General features: G+C 42.9%; 1 protein-coding gene across 10 annotated transcripts in view; it reads left to right on the plus strand.

Moving 5' to 3' along the window:
* TRPM8 (transient receptor potential cation channel subfamily M member 8) overlaps window positions 1–17,170 on the plus strand; it is a 380,488-nt gene that overhangs the window by 299,951 nt on the left and 63,367 nt on the right. For 9 of the 10 annotated variants that reach the window (XM_039349049.1, XM_039349050.1, XM_039349047.1 and 6 more), the window contains one exon: window positions 3,118–3,289. In XM_039349049.1, the coding sequence (XP_039204983.1) occupies window positions 3,118–3,289 (172 nt within the window). Of the gene's footprint in view, window positions 1–3,117; window positions 3,290–4,753; window positions 4,928–17,170 lie in introns of all 10 variants that reach the window. The other variant, XR_005557389.1, reaches the window with a different exon arrangement.

Genomic DNA, 17,170 nt, shown 5'->3' on the forward strand with positions numbered 1-17,170 from the left:
ATATATGTTCTTCCCTTTAAGCTAGTGGCTCCCATGTGACTGTAGGACACCAAAATAATTGTAATTGGTTTATATGTCTGCTGTGCAACCCTCTAGTAGTTCCATTCCATCAGTCTTAACTACTTTTCTTCTCTTGACCACTATCCAGTTACACTTCTCTTGTCTGAATGATATCCCAATGTCCTCACTATAAATCCATGTCAGACCCCTGGGCTAGACAGAAGCCTCAGTGCAAAACACAAGAAAGCCTGCTTGGAGTTCGCAAAAAAGCACCCGAAGGATTCTCAGACTATGGGGAACAAGATTCTCTGGTCTGATGAAACCAAGATTGAACTGTTTGGCCACAATTCTAAACCTTATGTCTGGAGGAAACGAGGCACCACATCACCTGCCCAATATCATCTCAACAGTGAAACATGGTAGTGGCAGCATCATACTGTGGAGTTGTTTTTCAATAGCAGGGACAGAAAGACCAGTCAAGATTGAGGGAAAGCTGAATGGAGCAATGAAAACCTGTTCCACAGTGGTCAGGATCTTGGACTGGGCCAAAGGTTCACTTTCCAACATGACAACTATCCTAAGCATACAGCCAAGACAACACAGGAGTGACTTAGGGACAACTCTGTGAATGTCCTACAGTGCAAGGAAGACTGGCAGAAAATTTCCCAATCTAGGTGTGCCAAGCTTATTGCATCATACCCAAAATGTTTCAAGGCTGTAATTGCTGCCAAAGGTGCTTCAACAAAGTACTGAGTGAAGGGTCTGAATACTTATGCCAATATGATATTTCAGTTTTTTCTTTTTAATAAATTCATAGACATTTCTAAAAGTCTGTTTTCACTTTGTCATTATGGGGTACTGAGTGCAGATTAATAAAAGAATGAATTTTAATAACTGTAGAATCAGGCTGAAGCATAACAAAATTGACAAAAGTGAAGGAGGTCTGAATACTTTCTGAATGCACTGTATAATAATAATATCATTTGATTTGAAAGCAGAGCTCTCCATCTCTTTTCTCTATTATAGTGTGCTCTGTCTCTGTAGCATGCAATAATAAATATTTGAAAAAATATTTTCAGCGTTGATATTAATATGCAGCAAATAATAGAGTTGGAAGTAGTAATTTAAGCTGTTAAGTAATTTAAGTCCTCGTCAGTGCATGAATGCAAATTAAAACACCCCAATCTCTCATTTCAAACACATCCAGTGTGTTCACATCACTATCTAAATGCTTCATTCCATTTTCTTACTGTTAGAAAATCTTCATTAATATTTAATTAATGATCCAACGTTCTGCAGTCAGAGCATTCTTTTTGAACAGTGCTTGATATTCCCTCCTTTAGTTGTCTTTTCTCAAAATTAAACGTTTCCATTTTAGGTTGTGCTCTCCAGATCATGCTTCCAGTTTTCTGAATTTTTCTTTAAACATTGTATCAGAAGGAGATGCATTATTCAAGTTTAGGTCTTATCAACACAGAAGAAAATAAGGCAATTATATCCACTGATTGGAAACTATATTTTAAAATTATACAGTAGTGGCCAAAATTGTGGAAATCTTTTGGGAAAAGCATACTTTTGAGGTTTGATGGCTAATAACACCACTTTTTGGGGGAGTAGTACCATAAAATTATATATCAATGGAAAGATAGTTTAATCAAGAATGTAATGCAACAAAGTTTGTTCAATTATCTGTACTGTATAACTATGAAAAGTTATAGCCAAATAACCAGAAAAAGGAAGCACAACTTGCTTAGGTTGATATAAAGTAGCTTTCCTTAATCTGATTGTAGCCAATGAGTATGAGTGTTTAGAGAACCAATCAGGTATCATCTTGTTTTGGCAATGAGCCAATCAGATCACAGTAGGATTCAGTTATTGATGTCATGTATTGAAGCTGAGAGGAGGACATTTGTCAGTGTATTATGTGATCGCTATCAAGTTGGTTGGGGTTTTTTGTGTTCTTTCATTTAGTGAGCTTGTAAAAATGTAATAAAATTAAAGTAATGGTGCAAAGAGTTGACTGGTTGCCCAGAAAGTAATGTAAAATAGTATTATTAAGTGAACAAGGCTACAATTATAAAGAAATTAGAAGAAAAAAGGTGGAAACTTAACCAAAGGTAGCATTTCTACTGTACACTTTCCCCAAAGGTTTCTACAATTTTGGCTACTACTGTATGTATGAAAAACAGAGTTCTTGAAGGATTTTGAATCAAGGACAAAGGAAATTAGAACCATCTACCCCATCTTATCTAAAAGAAAGCTATAGTGAATTTTCCTGATGTGCTCTGGTTTCAATGTTTATGCATTCTGAATAAAATCCCAAGTTTCAGATCATTTTGAATCATTGCCTGCTCATAACAACTGTTCTTCATCTTCTAGAAGAATGGATCTTACTAAACTGACCAATTTTAGTTATTGCTGAGAATACCTAGTCTGTGGTATTCATGTATTCTTGGGAGAAGGCATGCCTGCTAATAAATTGCATAAATCTGAAATATCATATTGTCTTATCACAAGTGTTCCACAACTGTTCTCTAAGTGCCAACAACATGTGTTGATTAGAAAATTCAAATTATTTTAGAAACACATTCTTGTTATGTAGCTTATAGGTAGTCCTCAACTTTGAACCTTGTTCATAGTTATGACAGTATTGAAAAAATTGATTTGTGACTGGTTCTTGCACTTACCATCACAGTATCCCCAAGGTCACATGATCAAAATTGGGCACTGGCAATTGCCCTTTTTTCTGATGTTTGCAGCATCTTGGGATCATTTGATTGCCATTTGTAACCTTTAGGGAGCTTCCAACAAGTAAAGTAAATGGGGGAAGCCAGATTTGCTTAATGGATGTATGATTTGCTTAACAACCACAGCAAAAAGATCATAAAGTTGGGCATAGCCTATTCAACAATCACATCACTTAGTGACCGAAATTCCAGTTCCAATTGTGGTCATAAGTCGACGACTACCTGTATTAAGCCCATTTCCAGATTGATTCCAGAGTATAAATATTGACTTTGTAAAGAATAGTGTACTTGTCTACTTTTGACAATTTTGAGACTTTTAGCAAAGACCTCATAATATTTCTGTTTATATTTTAAATATTTCTTTTTGCAGTTGATAGATGTCTTTTTCTTCTTGTTCCTCTTTGCGGTGTGGATGGTGGCTTTTGGTGTAGCCAGACAAGGGATCCTACGAAAAAATGAACATCGTTGGGAATGGATATTCCGATCAGTCATTTATGAGCCTTACCTTGCAATGTTTGGCCATTATCCTTCTGATATTGATGGTATCTATTGAACTATAGTACTAATCAGTAAGGGGTTGGTGTAATTGGGAAACAGATACACTTATATTTCCTTTTGTCATTGTGGTTTGCTTGATGGGGGAGAGGTAGAACTGAGGGTTTATTTTATTTCTCTGAAAAATTCTGATTATGCTTGGTGTTAGTTTTGAATTATAGAAAGTTAGAATGAAAATGAAAATGATAATGTATAATTCAGAAGATCTTTCATGCTGGATTTAGATTATAGTGTTATTGACAGAAAAATATGCTGAATGACTCTATTGGACTGCTTGTCTTTCCTTTTTATGAGACTTAGGACTTCTACTCAACTTTTATTCTTTATGACTGAAAAAAAGTTTTTTATGATTCCTGGTCACTATGTCTATTGTTAATGAATAAGTTGCTCCTGGTCTATATTCTGTTACATAACAAAATAGAAAGAAGAAGCAAAAAATGTCCATTCAAGTTAGTGCTCAAAATGCTGCTGTTCTTTTTTGTCCTGCACATGCACCTTTCTTTGTTCTGAGCGAAGAGATTCAGCTACCATGTCACTTCTATCATTAGGAAAACTAAGGAATGGCCAAAGCAAAGTTGCCCAAATAGTTGTGACAGTTGTGCTCAAGAGGAAAAGGGGAATGCTGGAGAATAATCTTGGAGCTAGAGCATGCAGCTGTAAATGATACAGGATTGAGAAAAGGATACTCTGCACAAAAGAGTTTCATTACCTTCTGCCTTCCCCCACTGAAGACAGGTTTAGCAACTGAAGCACTTCTGAACCAGAACACCTGCAAGGGCATGTACCCTTGATCTTGATTGCCTAAAGCTATACCTAGTTAATATGGGCATGGTTAAGAAAGAGCATTGGCAAGCACTCCATAATTTTCTTCTTGGAAAATTAACAAGAGATTAAAGTAACACTGTTTAAGCTAGAGGATAAGTAAAATTTCCCCAAAAACCAAACTCTCCTCTTCTGATTGATAAACCTGCCCCGGGTAGGCCCCCTAGGAAAGAAAGACCATCAATTCCATTTGGTTGAAGTGATAGGTTATTTTACTAAAGGATACTAGTTGCAGCAAAGTCAGGCTAGAACTAAGTTTTCCCGCCTGAAGAAGTTACAAATTGTTCCCCACATTGCAGCCCTCTTCTCATCATCTTCAGCCAATGAAGTGCTATATAGGTGTTTAAAGAAGCACTGAGATGTTTGGAGTTGTCCATATCCCCATACATATTTATTGCCCATTTGTTCACCCCATGCTCCCCCTCCACCTAGAGTTTGATGGCAGGATGCCAGTGAGGTGCCAGTTGAAGAGGGCAGACCTGACAGTTTCTTGCAGAAATCAGGATCCATCTTGCAGACATCTTGCAGACAAGATGGCACTGCCGACAGCAGTCTCAGTGAAATGCTCTCTGATAGTTTTGTTGTTTTTTTATTATTCTCTGTAATTCACTTCGGATTTCATACTCAAGAGACCAACTGATAAGCATCAAGCAACATTTTTTTAATGGGCAGCTTTCTGTGACTACACCCTCGCGCCCCCTCCATCTTTACAAATGCAAAGAAGATTCTTATTCAGGAAGTGGCAGCCCTCTCTGTACAATGGAAAAACAAAAACAAAAGGAGATGACGAAGACGGAGAAGAGGTAAGCGAGCAGATATTATGAATAGACTAAGGAAAAGTGGAATAAAAACTCCTCTTCCTTTACTCTTTCTGATTAATTTATGTTCACTTACTAATAAGATGGATGAAATACTTCTTTTAAATAGATGCAACTCTAATTTTTACAACTCAGTAGCCCTTTGCTTCACTGAAACCTGGCTAATTGAGTCAATTGATAAGAGCAGCTTGCATATCCCAGGGTTTTGAATACAGAGAGCAGACAGAATTGCAGAAACATCTGGTAAAAAGAAGGGAGAGTGTCCCTGTTTTTATATTAACAACGATGGTACAAAAATGTAACTACACTAAAGAAATTCTGTGATGTGGACTTAAGAGACATTAATTATCAATTGCAAACTATTTTATTATCCACGAGAGTTTTCTTCATTCCTTCTATTTGCAGTGTATGTTCCTCCACAAGCTTGCATAAACAATGCATTACAATCTCTAGCTGACCAGATTATGTGGGTTGAAGAAAAATATCTTGATTCACTCCTCATTGTGTTAAGAGATTTCAACAGTGCTAACTTAAGCCAAGAGCTACCAAAATACTTTCAGTATGTCAACTGTCTTACTAAAGGCAAGAATACTTTAGACTACTGATACATAACATTAAAAGATGCTTATCTGTCTTTACCACAAGCAACTATGGGACACACTGATCATTATATGATTCACCTTGTACCTGTTTATAGACAAGGACTTAAAATCATAAAACCAACAATTAAATCAGTGAAGTCTTGGACTGAGGAGGCAGTTAAAGCTACGGGCTTGCCTTAACTGCATAGATTGGAATGTTTTTGAAGATGCCTCTGCAGACTTGGATGAATTCACAGATACTGTAACATCATATGTTAGTTTTTGTCAAGGCCTATGTGTCCAGAAACCTGTGAATATACATTAACAACAAGCCTTGGTTCACAGCTAAACTCAGGCAGCTACGTCATACCAAAAGGGAAGCCTACAGAAAGGAGATAGAATGCTGAACAATCAGGCCAGAAATGGATTAACAAGGGAGATCAGAGCAGCAAAAAGAAACTACTCTGAAAAACTACGGAATCAGCTCTCAACAAATGAACCAGCAAATATGTGGAAAACTCTTAAAATTCATTGATTACAGCAAACCTCCTTTCCATGTTGAAAGAAATCAACAACTGGCAGATGACCTGATTGTGTTTTACTGTAGGTTTGAGAGGAAACCACTGTTACCTATCATCACCATCTCCATCTCAGATACACCAACAACAGCCAAGCCTCCTACAACTGACACCATCCCTTTGGGCCCCCCACCTCTGGTGATCACAGAAAATGATGCGCAAGGTCTATTTCACAGACAAAAGCCTGGAAAAGCACTGGGCCCAGACAAGATAATTCCTTTTTGCTTGAAAGCTTGTGCTGACCAACTGCCGCCCATTTTCACCCACAGCTTTAATAAATCGCTAGAGATGTGCTATGTTCCTTCTTGCTTCAAATGCTCTACTATCATCTCAGTGCCAAAGAAACCCTCCATCAAGGAACTGAATGACTACAGACCAGTTGCTCTGACATCCATAGTTATGAAAACCTTTGAAAGGCTAGTGATGGCCCACCTGAAAACCATCACGGATTAGACCCCTTACAATTTATCTACCAAACAAATAGATCAGCAGATGGTACTGTTAATATGACACTGCACTACATCCTACAACATCTTGAATCTCCAAGGACTGATGCAAGATTCTTTTTGTAAACTTTAGCTTGGCATTTAATACCATCATTTCAGATATTCTTCTAATTAAACTAATTCAGTTAGCCGTGCCTTATAAGTGGATCATAAGCTTTCTAACAGACAGGAAGCAGCAGGTGAAGTTAGGCAAAATCACATCAGATACCTGTACAATTACACAGGGGGGGGGAGGGTTGGGAGATCTCTCCACTTCTCTTCTCTTTATATACCAATGACTGCATCTTAAAGATCCCTCTGTTAAAGTACTGAAGTTTGCAAATGATACAACTGTCAAGACTGCTAACATCGGATGTTCTTGCTTGCCATATATGAAGAAGCAAACCTGTTTTATTTAGCCCGTATAGCATTTCTAGAGTTAAGGCAGATAGTAGTAGTCTAAGGGATGGGAAAGTATGCAAGTTAACCATAACAATGTCTGGGCACAGTGTGGCCAAGGTCAGCTCAGCTGCAACGGGAGGGGCACCTCACACTTCACATTAATTGGAGAATGTGATTGATGACTGTAAAATGAAGGAGTGAGTTATGCTTTGTTACAGATGCTTGGGGGAGGGAGGATTCAGTTTCTGGCTTAACTTTGTTAGTGCCGAAGCTATGCAGAATAATAAAAGATTCTTTTAGAGGAATAAGCCTCAAAATTCTTTGAAAATCTGCTTTCTTTCGGAACCATGTCATCAAGCCAGAAACCACAAATTTTAAATTCATTTAGGGGTCCCTTACCCCAGTCACCATCCCTAAGCTAACGGGGATAGCTGACAAAGATTTGGGGAAGATCTTGCCATGGAAGAGAAAGAAGTGCCTGAGGCTGGCACCCTCCCAGCCGCAGCTTCTCCAGGAGGAGCTGCAGCAGCAGCTTCTCCAGGAAGGGAAGGGCCAGCTACCCAGACAGTGGAGAAGAAACTCTGGCAAACTCCACAGCTGGGAGCAAGGTCAAAACTATCAGGAGAGCTGATTTGGTCGTCAGACTGGGACAAGCCGAGCGAAGGCTCTGGAAGTTTCCACACAGCCTTGCCAGCAGATGAGCGTGAGTCACGACGAAGGGATGTTTACATATCACCTTCCTCCCAACAATGGAGAGCTGCCCGGCCATCTATCGCTGAAGACTCGGGTGAGTGGAAATACCCATCTGCAGCTTGCAGTGGGTCGTTAGAATACCTAGCAGAGAGATTTGAAGAATTAGAAGTGCGGAGCAAAGAGCAACTCCCACTGAGAGAGGCCCCCAGCCCCTTCCTTGCAGATCAATTGGCTTTTCAACCCCTGGGGACCCCTGCCAGAGCCTCTAGCCCCACACAGAGAGGAAACCCCAGCCTGGGGCCCCTGCAGCAAGGTGAAATTGAGCAAATTCCACAGATAAGTGATCAGTTGTCTCCAAGCCTACACCAAATAATAGAGGCCTTGCAGCAGCTCGGGCTAGTGCCAAAGCCAGGGGAGCTACAGCCAGTGAGCTTGCAGATGAGGGAGGCCCAACATGTCCAGCAGCCATTGAGAGGCCTTCGCAATTAGGTGGGCGCTATTGAACTGGCGACACTATCTAGAAGGGAACAAGGTGCCATTTGAGGTATGGACAGATCACAAAAACCTGGAGGCACTGAAAACTCCCCGCAAATTGTCACCAAAGCAAGTACGGTGGGCACAGTACTTTAACCGCTTCAACTTCACTCTAAAGTACATACCAGGAGGAAAGAACTTTGTAGCTGATGCGCTATCCCGGTTACCCCAGTACAAAAGCGAATGAGAGCAGGTTAACGAGGCAATTATTCCCAATCCACAAACTGTCGCTTAACTTACGCCTCACGGGGTCCCCAGTCCTGATGATCCTGAAAATAAAACGAGAGCTCCTCACTGACCAATGGTTCAAAGATAATCAAGCGTCCCTAACATGCAGAGATGGCTTGGCTTACAAAGGGGGGAAGTTATATTTGCCAGAAGCGCTCCGTCTTAATGCTCTCAAACACAGCCACGATGTAAAGCAGGCTGGACACTTTCGATATTTGAAAACCCTACACCTCATCCGCCAGCAATTCTGGTGGCCGGGGCTGAAAAAAGATGTGGAAAACTATGTAAAAAGTTGTACTATATGTGCCACAATGAAAAGAATCCCAGGGAAAACCCCAGGGTTGCTGCAACCTGTAGCAAACCCTTCCCAACCATAGGAAGAAATAGTTATGCACTTCGTAGTAGACCTACCCGAAAGTAGGGGAAGTACTATCATATGGACTGTAATAGACCTATTCTCGAAGCAGGCTCATTTCATCGCCTGCAAAGGACTTCCATCTGCCCAACAACTGGCCAAATTGTTCCTGAAACATATCTACCGACTGCATGGCGCCCCTAAACGAATAATTTCGGACAGGGGGATGCAGTTCACTGCAAAATTTTGGAGAAATTTCCTTACATTGATTGGATCATCTCAAGGGTTATCATCTGCTTTTCATCCGGCCACCAACGGGGCCGCAGAAGCCGCTAACAAAATGGTGGAGCAATATCTTAGATGCTACGTCTCTTACCAACAGACGAATTGGACTGATCTCCTCCCTTTTGCAGAGGTGGTGTACAATAATTCTGTGCACAGCAGCACCGGCTACACGCCCTTCAGAGTGGCCACAGGAAAAGAGTTCAGCCCAATACCTGAATACCCTCAGTTGCCCTCCGCTTCCCAGACACTTGATCAGTGGGTGAAGGGGTGGGAAGAAGTTTGGAAAAACACCCGAATTGCTTTGAAAAAGACTTTTGAAACCTATAAGAAGCAGGCTGATAAAAAGAGGGCTCCCAAAGGACATTCCAAGTTGGGGAAAAGGTCTATCTGTCAACCAAATATCTACGCCTCAAATTGCCTAGCAAGAAACTGGGACCCAAATTCCTGGGGCCTTTCCCCATAGTAAAGATCATCAACCCAGTCACAGTAAAACTAAAACTCCCTAAACTATTAGGGAAGATTCACCCAGTTTTCCATTGTAGTTTGTTGAAGCCCTATCGGGGCTCCACTTTAAGACCTCCTCCAAAGAAGGCACCTGGGCCCCTCATAGTGGCAGGACAGACCCACTATGAGGTGAAACGTATTCTTGATTCCAGAATCTTTAGAGGGAAATTACAGTACTTAGTACAATGGAAGGGATACCCGTTGTCTGAAGCCACCTGGGTGAAGTCCAGTGAAGTGAAAGCTGACAGATTAGTCAAAAAGTTTCATGTTAAACACCCCAACAAACCAAAAAATAGCCCTTAACCTATACTTATGTTTATATTCCAGGGTCTGTCCTTTTTGTAAGGAGGGCCAGATGTCAAGACTGCTAACATCGGATGTTCTTGCTTGCCATATATGAAGAAGCAAACCTGTTTTATTTAGCCCGTATAGCATTTCTAGAGTTAAGGCAGATAGTAGTAGTCTAAGGGATGGGAAAGTATGCAAGTTAACCATAACAGTGTCTGGGCACAGTGTGGCCAAGGTCAGCTCAGCTGAAACGGGAGGAGCACCTCACACTTCACATTAATTGGAGAATGTGATTGATGACTGTAAAATGAAGGAGTGAGTTATGCTTTGTTACAGATGCTTGGGGGAGGGAGGATTCAGTTTCTGGCTTAACTTTGTTAGTGCTGGAGCTATGCGGAATAATAAAAGATTCTTTTAGAGGAATAAGCCTCAAAATTCTTTGAAAATCTGCTTTCTTTCGGAACCATGTCAACAACAGTGATTGGTCTCATTCAAGACAATGACAAATCTGCATATAGATGGGAGGTTGAATAACTTGCCTTGTGGTGCAGCCAGAACAAACTTGAATTGTCAGATCCTCAAACTATCTATTCATCTCATTTTATTTTTGGGTACTGCCATCCTGTTGGGAGGGGGAGGTTTTGTTCTTTAGGGAGGGGAGGCTCTGTGGGTTTTGGGATGTAATTCCTTTACTTTGTTCTTTTCATCTTTGATGCATCCATCTGGGTGTGAAAGGGAGAAGGAAAGTGCCTGTGGCCATCTACCTTATCTCTGCTCCTGTGGGAAGAGACTGGGAGGAACACAGAACACCTGAAAACTGTGGTTTTATCACTCCGGTTTCCATAACAACTTCTCACCTGTGGATTGGCCAAAATCAAACTGGACATTGGGCACTGGGAAGGGGTTTGAAAGGAGAATTTTAATGTGACATTTTGAGTGGGAATTATTCAGATCTTGCCTTGCTATCCTGCTATCACTATCTCTCAATAAAAGTTCCTTTTGAAACGATGCCAGTTTCAGGAGTTCTGCTTTCTTGGGAATGCTAGCTGAGGCAGGACCTTACATTAGGCAAAATCTGCAAAGTGGTCAACCCAGAGAGGCATCCACCCTACTGTGGGGACAATGCACACCATGTCACTCCATGGCAGCAAGCAGGATGAGACTGAATGCTGGGAAGAATCCACCACCAAGACTCAACCTGAAGAGAGCCCCTCTGGAGGTGGTTGATTGGCATGGAAAAAAGGGAAACTGGTATGGAAGGACCCAAAGGGTAACTTTAACTCGGGGCAGCCAAAAGCAGGGCTGGAGGCACGAAATGGAACTGCTCTACAATGATGAAGAGACTAACGGAGAGCAGGACCCAACTGACCAAATCCTGAAACAGTTAACGCACTTCAAGGTGGAAGCTTTTCAGGATCTGAAAGTGAAATCTGGGTGGCGCAGAGGTAAGACCAGGTCTCTAGCCACTAAAACTGCAGTGGGGGCAACTGGCTCTACTGAGATGATGGCAATCACCCCAGCCACCCTATATTGAGCTGCCCCCATAGGGGCGAACAAGCAACCAGAGAATGATCCCCACAACCTGAACCAAAATTGGTCACCCTTGGGGTGAAATTCAATGGGGATCTCCAACAGTTGGGATTCTTCCTCGCTCATGTTCTCACATATATGCAAGTGTATGGGAGACCCCTCCTCGGCGAGAAAGCTAAAGTCAGGGTTGTCACCCTGGCCCTAGAAGGCACTGCAGCCCAGTGGATGGTAACCCTGTACAACTCCGACACCCCAGAGCTCCAAAACTTTAACCGCCCTGTAGCTGAGTATGTGGAGGAGTTCTGAGACCTGGCACGTCACCTGAACTGGCCAGAGGACATCTTGGTGAGCTGCTTTAAAGATGGGCTCAACAGTGATCTATATAATGCCTGCATTGCCTGTGGGGCCCCGGCCTGCCTGCATTACTGGCCGAAGAAGCGGAGATTGACCAGAATCATAACCAATACCAGTCAGGCAGGGTTTTAAAGTGATCTCCACTGGAAAAGAAAGGAGAAGCAGCCAAACCCATGACAGCTCAACCGTGTTCAACCGCTTGCTTCAAATGTAGCAAGGAAGGCTATCACACTCTGGAGTGCTGCACGAAAACCCCTGCCAAGAAGGGAGACTGACTGTCTAGAGGGAAGTCAATGAAACCTGTTCAACACCCAAAGAACACAGCCCTGAAGAGTGTGGAGATCATGAAGTTCTACCCAAATTAGGAAGGGGAACTCTACCCATATTATTTTGAGAGAAGAAAGATGGCTCTCTTCATCTCTGTGTTGATTATAGGCGCTTAAATGTGCTGTGCATGGAAAATGTATACTCCTTGCCCTTCATGAAAGATAGGGTGGCCCACCTCTTGAAGGGAAGAATATTTTCTAAGTTAGATCTGAGAGAGGTGAACTACTGGGTCAGAATTAGGGAAGGGTATGAGTGGAAAACCACTTTCCACTGCCCTCTCAGTTGCTTCCAATTTAAGGTGCTCCCATTTGGACTACAAGAAGCTCCCACCATATCCATGCAACTGATCAACAAAGTGCTCCATGAGCACCTGCACAAGGGAGTTTTGGTATACCTGGACAATATATTAATTTACATGGAAATGAAAGCTGAGCATGTGATCTATGCAGCTAAGCTATATGCAGAATTGTCCAAGTGCAAGTTTCACAAGGAAAAAGTCGACTACTTAGGCTACAAGATCTCACACGAGGGAGTGGAGGTGGATCCGGAAAAAGTACGGGCTGTCTTGGAATGGGCAGCCCCCTGCACCAGAAAGCAATTACAAAGTTTCCTGGGCTTTGCGAATTTCTATCAGCAATTCATCCCCTCTTTCGCACAGATTGTGCTCCCTATTACAAATCTATTAAAGACTAAGAGAGTGGATAAGCCAAAGCCCAGACAGCCACTGAAATGGACTACGGAATGCCAGCTGTATTCGAAAAGCTAAAGAAACTTTTCTCGGTGAAGCCAGTGCTAAGACACCCAAACCCAGAGAAACCATTCATAATTCAGGCTGATTCCAATGATGTAGCAGTAGGTGTGGTACTGTTCCAAGAGAATGAAAAGGGCCAATTACAATTCTGCACTTACACTTTGAAAAAGCTATCAGAGACCGAACAATGCTGGGCAGTCTAGGAGAAGGAAGCTTATGTTGTACGGTGCCTCACCTGGAGGCACTTCCTGGAAGGGAACAAGATCCCTTTCCAAGTATGGAGTGATCATAAAAACTTAGAGGCTCTCAAAACCACCAGGAAATTGTCTCCCAAACAAGCACAGTGGGCCCAACATTTTCTCCGGTTCAATTTTATTCTCCACTACTTACCAGAGGGAAAAACTTTTTAGCTGATGCTTTATCAAGGATGCTACAATATAACCGCATAAAAGCAAAGACAGTCAAACCCCTACTCTCTACATGACAATTAGCTGCCCCAGTAATTACAAGGGCCCAGGCAAAAGACACCCTGCTGCTAAACAACATTGCTACAACAGCATTCAAGCAAGCTCTAGAGAAGGATGAGTGGTTCCTAAGCCATAAAAACCTCTGCTCAATGAAGGATGGACTAGCATGGGTAGGGGGGAAGCTGTATGTCCCTGCCACCCAAAGAGTGAAAACAATGCATGTCTCCCACGATTCAAAACTTGTAGGATACTTTGGATTTGTAAAAACCTTATATTTATTGAGGAGGCAATTCTGGTGGCCATTGTTAAAAAAGGACATTGAAAGCTATGTGGCCAGCTGCCCCACTTGTGCAGCAGCAAAAAAAAGACAAGGAAAAATGCCTGGCCTTTTGCAGCCGGTTTCAAATTGTTCAGCACCCTGGAGAGAGATCTCTATGGATTTCATCATAGAACTGCCAGAAAACATGGGAAACACTGTCATTTGGGTAATGGCTGACCTGTTTTCAAAGCAGGTCCACATTATCCGGTGCCAGAAGATCCCAACTGCCAAGACTCTAGCAAAGCTGTTCCTCCAACATATTTATTGATTGCATGGAGCCCCTCACCATATAATTTCAGATAAAGGGGTCCAATTCACCTCATAGTTCTGGAAGGTATTTTTGGACCTCTTGGGCACAGAACAGGGCTTCAGTTCTAGTCATCATCCTCAAATGAATGGGGGGACAGAATGAACAATCTTGGTACTGGGACAGTAATAATAATGATGATGATGATGATGATGATGATGATGATGATGATGATGATGATGATGATAAAGTTGGAATACTTAAGATTTCATCAACTACCAACAAGACAATTGGACTGACCTTACCATTTGCTGAAGTGGCATATAACAAAGCATGGAATACACCCCTTTCCAAGTGGCCACAAGACAAGTAATTAACCCAATGCCTGAACTGCCAATTAATGAATCCAGCATCCCTTCCTTTAAGGAATGGATGAATCAACTGCAAAACACTTGGCTGGTTGTCAGAAAAGCTCTAGATGAGGCCAGAAAAGCCTATAAGGCTCAACCAGATAAAAAGAGAATGGAACCTAAACCTTTCCACACTGGAGGGACAGTCACTACATCCCTCCAAAAAGCTAGGACCAAAATTTCTGGATCCCTTCCCCATCAAACACATCATAAAATCAGTTATGATAGAATTGGAACTTCCCAAAGCATTAAGGCACATCCACCCCATATTCCACTGCAGTTTATTAAAATCTGAGATAACCTTGCCTTTATGGCCAATGACAGCCCAAACACCGCAACTCATTATTGTAGAGGATGAGCAACATTTTGAAATCAAAGAAATCCTAGACTCACATAAACAGCATGGAGCCACCCAGTATCTGGTGGCTTGGAAAGACCTCCCAGCATCCCAAAATGAATGGGTCTATAAAAAACATGTGAGAGCCCCAAGATTGCTCAAATGCTTTCATGCACATTATTCAGACAAACCTGATTAATGTGTCATTTCTTTTTCTCCCCATTTTTTTTGTTTTCTATTTCTCCAGGTAGACCCCTCCTTTAAGGGGGCAGCATGTCAGACCCTCAAACTATCTATTCTGGGGTATTGCCTGAAAACTGTGGTTTTATCATTCCGGTTTCTATAACAACTTCACACCTGTGGATTGGCTGAAATCATACTGGACCATTGGGCACTGGGGAGGGGTTTGAAAGGAGAATTTTAATGTAATGTTTTGTGTGGGAATTATTCAGATCTTGCCTTGCTTTCCTGCTATCACTATCTCTCAATAACAGTTCCTTTTGAAACAATACCAGTTTCAGGAGTTCTGCTTTCTTGGGAGCGCTAGCTGGGGCAGGACCTTACATGAACTGAACACCCTCAAAACTGTAGAAATGATAGTGGATTTTAGGAGAAACCCTCCTATTCTACCACCTCTTACAATATTAGACAAACAGTATACCCCTTCCTCATCCTCCACATTGGGATGAACGACACAACAAACAATCTTAGGCAATGAAGTCAAGAAGCTAGGAGCACAAGTAGTGTTCTCTTCAGTTCTCCCAACACCCATTGAGGGAAAAAAGAATCTTAAAAATAAACCATTGGCTAAAGGGTTGGTGTCGCCAAGAAAACTTTGGTTTCCTGGATCATGGACTGCACTTCCTACAGGAAGGACTATTGGCAAAGGATGGGCTACACCTCATGAAAACAGGCAAAAATGTACTTGGAAAAAGACTGACCCAACTCATCAGGAGGGCTTTAAACTAAACTGAAGGGGGAGGCCAACCAATCTCTAGAAGGGGCGTTGTCTTACCTGAACACCTTTTCTCAGCATGGAGATGGATAATCCACTAATGGGTTAACTTAATCCTCCTGCCCAATCAGATCAAGTCAGCCAAACTTGCCACGCCTGTCCTGGGCCTGTTTTCCCAGTCTTGACGAGGGTGCAGCTAATGACTGATAGCAGGACGTGTTGGCTCACAGAAACTGGCCCTAGGCCTAAGGACCTGAATGGGTGGGTGTGGATTATCCATCTCCGTGCTGAGAAAAGGCATTCAGGTAAGACAACACCTCTTCTCTAGCACTGGAGATGGATAATCCACTAATGGGATATACCAAATCCCACTTGTCCTACGGGAGGGAAGCGGGCAAGTTTGGAACCGTGTCGCGAGGCACCACCTGTTGGAGAATCCTCCTGCCAAAGGATGCCTCGGTGGATACATACCTGTCCAGTTTATAATGCCATATAAATGGCGAAGGGGAAGACCACGTGGCCGTCCTACATACTTCCTCAATGGAAGCCTGCGTGGCCCAGGCCGCAGAAGCAGCCGCACTACGTGTAGAGTGGGCTGTGACACGATGTGGAACAGGCAAGGAATCAGACTGGTACGCTCCCACAATGCAAGCTCTTATCCATCGGCTGATTATGGAGGCCGAAACCTTAAGACCCTTGGAGGAAGGGTGGAAGGAGACAAAAAGTGCCTCAGAGCTGCAGAAGGCAGCCATCCGTTTGATATAATGGCAGAGAGCCCGACGGACGTCCAGAGAATGCCATTGACATTCCAGATCATGGGAAGGATTAGGGCAGAAATCAGGAAGGACAATATCCTAGGCCTATGAAAAGGAAAATTACCTTTGGGGACAAAGGTGGGATCTAAATGAAGGATGACGCGGTCCCGGTGAAAGACACACAGATCCTCCCTGACTGAGAGAGCCACCATCTCAGAGATACGCTGGGCCAAAGTAATAGCCACCAAGAAGACAACCTTAAGGGATAAAGACTTCATGTCACACAAACTGAGAGGCTCGAAAGGAGCCTTGGTAAGAGTCTGAAAGATCCGAGGTAAGTCCCACGAGGGATACCTGTGGACCACAAGTGGCCTGGTATTAGTAGCTCCCTTGAGGAAAGAATGGATCAAGGGATGCTGACCCAGAGAGTTAACAGCATCGCAAGAAAGCAAGGTAGAAAGGGCTGCCACCTGTTTGTGCAAAGTGTTAGATGCCAATCCTTTATTCAGCCCCTCCAGTAAATAGTCTAGAACAGTGGTTCTCAACCTTTTTAATGCCGCGGCCCCCAACCGGTCATAAGTCGAGGACTACTCAACCGGTCGTAAGTCAAGGACTACCCAACCGGTCGTAAGTCAAGGACTTTCCCTGCCCGGGAGCGCCGCGCATGCGTGGTGCCGCCCCCTGCGCCGGCCGAGGCGTAGCTGGCAAGGGGCAGCGACAGTGCAGGGTGACCACTGGCTGGGCCACCAGCTGGCCCAGCCCAAGGGAGGTAAGGCACCTGCCGGGCTCCACGCGGGAGTAGCACAGCTAAGGAAAAGGGGAAAAAATGGCGGACTGCGTTGT

The sequence above is a fragment of the Crotalus tigris genome, unplaced genomic scaffold, assembly GCF_016545835.1.
Source record: "Crotalus tigris isolate CLP2741 ecotype Arizona unplaced genomic scaffold, ASM1654583v1 scf7180000018223.614484, whole genome shotgun sequence".
Classification (NCBI taxonomy): Eukaryota; Metazoa; Chordata; class Lepidosauria; order Squamata; family Viperidae; genus Crotalus; species Crotalus tigris.